The 7976-nt window shown below is 43.6% G+C and overlaps 1 protein-coding gene across 1 annotated transcript; it reads right to left on the bottom strand.

Moving 5' to 3' along the window:
• Positions 1–301: 301 nt before the first annotated feature.
• On the bottom strand, positions 302–2381 carry LOC110726273 (protein FAR1-RELATED SEQUENCE 5-like). The gene is made up of 2 exons (XM_021905726.1): positions 2334–2381; positions 302–1579 (listed from the first exon to the last, which is right to left on the bottom strand). The coding sequence occupies exons 1-2, from the start codon at positions 2379–2381 to the stop codon at positions 302–304; spliced, it is 1326 nt and encodes a 441-aa protein (XP_021761418.1).
• Between the last annotated feature and the right edge of the window lie 5595 nt (positions 2382–7976).

Here is a 7976-nt window from a genome sequence, read left to right as displayed (position 1 = left end):
GAGATGGCAGCCAGACACGAACTCGTTTCACATGCCATTTGGGGAGATCACGATCTTTCTGCATGACGTGTATCATATTCTAGGGCTCTGTGTCGACGGTTCCATGGTTTCCACTACTCCTAGCACGGACGTTTTACGGGACGCGTGCTCGATTACCTTGGATATGACTGCGGAAGAGCTGAATGAGAAGTGCGGTACTAAAACCGTATGGCAGGGAAGTGGGGTGCTTACTGAGAGGATAGTGGAGTCGACCTTGGAGGCGCAGAGGCCCTTCTGTTTCCATTACAGGGCGTACCTGTGGTTAGTTCTTGGCGAATGTTTGTTTCTGGACAAGAGTGGAAACCGTACTCATCCTTCCTTCCTCAACGAGGTTTTTGTTGAGGATGGTCACAAACTTTGTTTTATGACAAAGCCAAGTCCTCTCAACATACTCTATCACCTTTGGATAACTTGCCCATTTCAGTTTCATCGTCTCTACAGCAGCCTCATAATCCTCCTCGGTTGCAGCGTCCATCACACGTTTCCATCTCCCGTTTTTGAATGTCGCACCAACCTTTTTGCTTTTGAACATATCAGTGACACGAGCCTCAACATCTTTGTTAATATGCCATCGACAAAGTAAGTGCGAGGTCCCTGGAAACACTTCCTTCAATGCCGTAACTAGCCCCAGCTCACGATCAGTCAAGAAAACCGACGGTTCCTTATCAAAACCGATCAAGTCTCTCAATCTCTGCAAAACCCATCGATAGCTGGCCGTGCACTCGTTGCGCATGAAGACGTAACCGACGAGGAAATTTTGATTTTTCGGTGTCACACCAACTATCTCAAAGAACGGCATTCCGTATCGGTTGGTCTTGTATGTGGAATCCATACCGATCACATGCGGGTACGTCCGTAGGATGTCTACCATGACTGGATGCGCCATGAAGGCGTGCTGTAAAACGCCTTGATCATCAGACAATACCCAGTAGACATACTGACTCTGTCTAGCCAAATGTAGAAACTGCTGAACAACTCCTCTCCCATCTGACATCTCGGTTCTGAAGTCATTTCGGCAGTTGTAGATGTGTCTAATGTCTGGATGATCCTGAGGAAATTTCTCGGCAATGGTCGCCATGATGTTACGCGGTGCTACCTTAGACTTGGTCATGTTACGCACAACCTGCTTCGCTTCTGGGCTTAACCCGCTTATTTTACGATGCCCCTCTTGATACGCAATCATTGGATGGTTGTGGGTCCCAGTTACATCATTTTTCGCCGTGATTAACCAACAGTCGTTGACAAAATTGAAAGATATCTTGATGTAGAAAGGACAACCATTGGCTTTGGTTTTCGTGTCCTTCCTTATTGCGTTCTCAAGATCTCTCGGCTTATTCCTGCGTCCCCGATCACATCTTAAATATCGATATGGTCGACCATCTCTCTGTCTGTTGAAAGACGATTTCACCAAAATAAATCCCAGATTTATTGCAACAGCATCTGCCCAACTAACTGCTTCATCAAACGTTCGAAAAACCTTGTCTGTCACGAAATTTGCACTATAATTCACACCGTCACCGCCGTCTTCAACCTCCGAATCCTTTAACAATAAACCAAACAAATGAGGCAAATATTAGTATTATAAATTTAATAATAATACTAATATTTTTATTAATAACAAAAACTATAATAATAATAATAATAAAAACTTTAATAACAAAAATAATAATAATAATAAAAATAATAATATAAATAATAGTAACAAAAATAGTGATAATAATTATAATAACAATAATCATGCTAACAACAAAAGTAACAATATTATTATTAATAATAATAATACCAATAATAAGAATAATAACAATAATAATAGTAACAAAAATAATAATAATAAAAATAAAAATAAAAAAATCGATAATAATAATAATAATAATAATCATACTAACAACAATAACAACAACAACAACAACAATAATAATAATAATAATAATAATAATAATAATAACAAAAACATTAGAAATATAAACATAATTAATAATAATAATAACTAACACAATATAATAATACTCACAAAAATCAGCAAAAATAATATTATGAATTTTGAAAGAATAAAAAAAAAAAAAACGAATTAAAGGACTTCCGCCCATTTTTTCCGGATCCCAGGGGAAGATCCACCTAAAAAATCCGGAAGATCCTCTTAGGATCCGGAAATTCCAGGCGTATGTGGGGATCCGCCTAGAATATCCGGATCCTAGGAGGATCTTCCGAATTTTTTAGGCGGATCTTCCCCTGGGATCCGGAAAAAATGGGCGGAAGTCCATAAAAAAAAACAAAATTCAAAAACTACGACTTACAGATTCTTCCGACGACTGCTCCGGCGTACTAAAGTTGTCGTCGCTCATCGTGAATAGTGGGCCCCAATTTCCACACTCGGGATTTTAAAAATTGGTCGGAATTACTGTACAATGGTGGTCTCGGGTTTTTTTGTGGGTCGGGATTTTTTAAAGACAAGTGGGGGGTCGGGAATAATATTTAACTTTTTACTAGCTAAAGTGAGTCATGGTGGAGCCTTATATGGAAATAAAACACTCAAGGGCAAAATAGTCAATACACATAAAAATGGGAGCGTCACCCTGTAATTTGCGAACGACGAATAGCAGTTCACTTCACTTATTGCCAAAAGCATCTTAATCTCTCATTTTCTTTTAGTTTTCATGTAAGATTTGAACATATAACTTCTAATTTCAACACTAATTGTCCTACCAGCAAGTTACGCCATACTTATGTTTTACTCTTTCCGTTTCTATTTATTGATTGTTATGAATTGAACAAAAAAGAACAAAGAGAGTGTATCCTACTGCTTTATATCTCTCAAAAAAAAGCAAAAGAAGCTTGGAAGAACTCCTCGAGATCTCGTCATTGAGGACACTTATGTTATTGCAGAAGCTTTTTCTATGTTTTTTTGTAATCATATTAGGAGGGGGGGGGGGGGGGCAACACAGTAGCACATTTAATGGCTAGATTAGAGCCAAGTAATGGCATTGAGCAGGTGTTTTTGGATGGTTTCCCGCAGGGTATAGCTACCCTTGCGGATCTTGATGTTAATTATTGTCTTTGTTTAATAAAAGTTGCCGCCCTGTTTCCTGTCAAAAAAAAGCAAAAAAAAAAAGAGTATGTCCTATATAAAGTAAAATAAAAAGCCATAAAAATATGTAACATATGGTAGCAGCTCTCTGGTGCCCTGGCCCTGGTGGTAGATCTTAAGTAGGGGTGTCAATTTGGGTAAACAGTTCGGGTTTGGATTGGGTTTATTTGTTTTGGGTTATAACGGGTTGAAATGATTAGCGGGTTTGTTTGGGTCGGTTTTGAAACTCATCGGGTCAGTTCGGTTTGTTTTTTTTTTTTTTTTTTTTTATTGCGGTTTCTATTCGGGTCGGGTCCTAATCGGGTCGGGTTGTAGTTGGTTCGGGTCATAATCAGTTTGGGTTGAATCGGGCTGATTTGAAAACGGGTTTAGCCAGTTTAAAGCGGGTTTTGGTTCAAAACAGTTCGGGTCCTAATCGGGTCGGGTTGTAATAGGTTCGGGTCATAATCAGTTTGGGTTAAACTGGGTAGGTTTGAAAATGGGTTTCGGTTCAAAACAGATTGGATGAAATCGGGTCCGGTCATTATCGGTTCATGTCATAATCGGTTTGGATTGAACTTGGTCGGTTTGAAAATGGGTTTACCTAATTTAAAGCGTGTTTCAATCCAAATCATATTAGGCTTAAATCGAATTGGATCGTTATCGAATCGAGTTAGTCAGATAATGGGTAAGAACGGGTCATGTTATAATTAAGTTAAGTCATAAATAAGTTAGGTTTATCGAGTAGTGGGTTGAATAAGATCAGATCATAAACATATTGGGTTACGGGTTGTAAACGACTCAGTCATAATAGGTTACCCGTCGTAAACGGTTCGGTCTCAATGCGTTATGGGTTGGAAACGGTTCGGTCACAACGGTTTACGGGTTATAAACGGTTCGGTCACAACGGGTTACGGGTTATAAATAGTTCGGTCACAACGGGTTACGGGTTAGACCGGTTCAGGTTTTTCGGATTTTTGTCGAGTTTAAATTGATTAGGGGATTTTTATCCACCAATCAGCATCTGACACGTGGACCAGCCAGGTTCCGCCACGTGTCCTTCATGTAGGCCAATGGGAGCCTGCCACGTGTCAACCAGAGATACATCCTCCATGGACCAATTACGACGCGACACGTGTCCATCCATGCCAAATGGGAAAATCAGCCAACAAGGCCCAATCTTTGTGGAAAGCCCAGTCAGCCTTAGGTTTAACCTAAACCTAGTATTGGCACGCATCCCAAGGCATATAAATATGCCCATTAATCCTCATTAAGCGGGATGACGCACATTAAACACTCTCACCTAGAGAGACTAAATTACATTATTTTCCGCATTAATTACTCCTTAATCAAGTACTAACTTGACCGTTGGAGGCGGATCTCCAATCATCCGGAGCATCCGTTTGTTTTGCAGGTACAGGCGTCCGGTTCCAGTCTCAGAATTGTAACTCTCCCACAGGACATCAAAAAACCCCGATACATTTTGGCGCCGTCTGTGGGGAGAGTACTTTTGAGATGGTATCCACGTCTGTACCGACTCCTGAAGAGAGGCGTCCCCTGGACGACCCTCAAGTTCAGTCGGATCATGATACTGAAGAAGAGTTTGAAGTTGAAGCACATACAGCTTCAGACGGGACCCTAAGGGCCCGGCGCACCCGTCATTCCGAAAGGAGAGAACGGGAAGATCCTCAAACTGGACTCAGTGATCCAGTCGGCGCACCGCCTGTTCAGCAGCAGCCGGCTGATGGATCTGCTCCCATTACAAGGAACGAACTCATGACCTTCATGAGGGGCTTCAAGGGAGAGATTAAGGAGCTGATCAATAAAAAGACGCCTGCTCTGGCCAAGGAGCAGTCGGCTAAAACCTTCCTTTTCAGGGAAGAGGAAGCCTGTTCAAGAGCGAGAGGCGACCCCTCATCCTAACTCTAGGAAGTGGGAGCTGCCTGTCCTTGATTTCACAAAGTACCGCTTTCCTACTCCAGGAAAGAGGAAACCCGTTCGTCATATTCAGGCGGACGGGTCGAAGAAAACATACACATACGCTCGGCTATTGCTAGAGCAGAAGAAGAATGACCGACTGTCAGAGTCGGCCTCTACTTCGGATTTTCAAGACAGTCTGCGCAATACCTCTATGAGGTATACCCAGTCACATCATAAGAGTCAGACAGGCGGTACCTCCCGTCAGTCTGGTTTTCATAGTGACCAGGCGGTACCAAACTTACCATTTGTACCGCAACAACAATATTTTCTGCAGCCCCCTCCGTTTGGAGGACAGGCGGCAAAAACTGTCCAACCTTTGGACTGACAGCTACGGTTGCTTAGGCTTGGGGAACAACCGTCGGCTTTCTCCAAGGAAATTACTGAGGCCGCTCAGCCGGGAAAAGTTAAAAATGTGTTAGTAGGCGCCTATGACGGCACTACTAACCCAGAAGACCATTTGATGGCATTCACCAACCTGATGTACCTCCAAGGGTTGGATGATCTCACTTGGTGCAAGTGTTTCCCAGCGACTCTTAAGGGAATCACACAACAATGGTTCGGCAACCTGCCGGCTGGTTGTGTGAATAACTTCGGGACGCTTGCTTACTTATTCACCTCCAATTTTGCTATGAACATACCTGCGAAGAAGACGACCCTTGATTTAGGGACAATTCAGCAGGGCGAGAAGGAGGGGCTTCGTTCTTACATCAGGCGGTTTAACCTGATGAGAATACAAATTCAAGGGCTACCGGATGAGGTGGCCTATACTGACTTTTTCAGAGGCCTCAAAGACGGGTCGACCTTCAAGTTTGATTTGGTTCAAAAGAGGGTGGCGACTCTTCAAGAAGCCTTGATTGAAGCAGAAGCCTATATACAGGCGACTGATATTTGTAGTACTGGAAAGCAATCGGACGGAAAGAGGTTCGACAGGAAAGAAGGACGACAGAAGCAGTCGTCCAACAAAGATGAGAAAAAGAGAAAAGAGGTCTGGGCGGCTGATTCATCCAAACAGCCGGCCCAGAAGAAGAAGAAAGAATTCAAACCATACTCCCCAAAGTATGTGTTTAACAGGGATAGCCAAGCTATCCTAAAAGAAATCAAGGGACGGATCTCAATTGAGAAGCCGGCCCCCATGAAGGGTTCTGCGAGCAACCGGAACCAAGAAAAATTCTATGATTATCATGAAGATGTTGGTCATCAAACCAACGAATGCATCAGTCTCATGCGGTATCTGGACCGCCTGACTGAACAAGGCGATCTTGACTCTTATGTCAAGAAATCTAAGGGGAACACTTCCTCGAAAAAGCAGTCGGCCAAAAAGAATCAACAGGCCGACATCTCTGATACAGATGATGCAGTTGTCTACACCATTGCAGGCGGCTTCTCAGGAGGCAGCCCCACTATTAGGGGCAACAAAGACAATATCAGGCGGCTAGACGTCAATTCCGTTCACCAAGAACAACCCTCCAAATATTCATTTCCTGAAATTGTCATTACTGAAGAAGATCTAGGAGGGGTAAGGGGGTCGCATGACGACCCTATTGTAATTGAATGTAAGGTGCCAACCAGAGAGTTGGCCGAATCCTCATAGATACCGGCAACTCCTCAGATCTTATCAGTAGCAAATGTCTGTCAAAGCTCAAATATCAGACTGATTGCATACATCCGGTATCCCACCCTCTAGTAGGGTTTGGAGGAGGATTCGTCCACCCAGTGGGACGAGTGGATTTACCCATCCGCCTGGGTGAAAAAGGGGAAGGTCGACACATGGTGGTCCGGTTCCTGGTAGTTGAGGAACTCTTGGCCTACAACATGATTCTAGGACGACCAACCTTGAATAATTCCAAGGCTGTTTTAATCCCGTCTCTTATGTTGCTCAAATTTGAGAGGGATGATGGAACAGTCGGCTCCCTAAGGGGAGATCAGAAGATGGCCCGAGAGTGCTAAGGAGAGTGCGCCTGTTCAAGAAGAAGGCGGCAAGAAAAGGAAAGCTGCCCAAATGGGGGCCACAAGAAAAGTGAAAAAATAGCAATCATTGGCAGAGGAGCGTTCAGATGAATTCCGCCCTCAGCCGGCTGGTGAGCATACGGACCTGATCCTAGACGACTCGCGCCCTGACCGAACAGTCAAGGTTGGGACGACTGCTCTGAGAGTTCTGGGTGAAGACTTTCATCAAGTTTTGAAAGAATACAAAGACATCTTTGCATTCGAAGTCCATGAAATGCCAGACATCAGTCCTGACCTGGCGGTACATAAACTGGCAGTGGATCCGAAAAAGAAGCCGGTACGGCAGAAGAAGCGGAACCATGGCGAAGAAAGAAGTCAGGCGGCAACCGTCGAGGTTAAGAAACTACTTGATGCAGGGTTCATTCGGCAATGCTACTTCCCAGACTAGGTTGCGAATGTAGTGCTTATTAAAAAGCCGAATGGTACTTGGCGAATGTGTGTGGACTACACGGACCTAAACAAGGCGTGCCCCAAAGACTGTTACCCTCTGCCCAAAATTGATAATCTGGTCGACTCAACAGCCGGCCATGCTCTGATGAGCTTTATGGACGCCTACTCTGGTTTCCATCAAATTCCTTTATGGAAGAAAGATCAGGAGAAGACGACCTTCGTCACTGATCAAGGGTTATACTGTTACACGGTCATGCCGTTTGGTCTGAAGAATGCCCCGGCCACCTTCCAGCGAATGATAAATACTGTGTTCTTTGATCAGATTGGGAAGAACGTCGAGGCATACATTGATGATATGATTGTGAAGTCTAAGCTTCAGATAGATCATCTGTCGGACCTCCGAGAAACTTTCGCTACACTCAGGTGGCACCATGTCATGCTCAATCCCAAGAAATGTGTATTTGGGGTTGAATCTGGGAAATTTCTCGGATTCCTT

Source organism: Chenopodium quinoa, unplaced genomic scaffold (genome assembly GCF_001683475.1).
Source record: "Chenopodium quinoa cultivar QQ74 unplaced genomic scaffold, ASM168347v1, whole genome shotgun sequence".
NCBI classification, from domain to species: Eukaryota; Viridiplantae; Streptophyta; class Magnoliopsida; order Caryophyllales; family Amaranthaceae; genus Chenopodium; species Chenopodium quinoa.
Note: the sequence above shows the minus strand (reverse complement) of the source record. Positions and strands in the feature narration are given on the sequence as shown.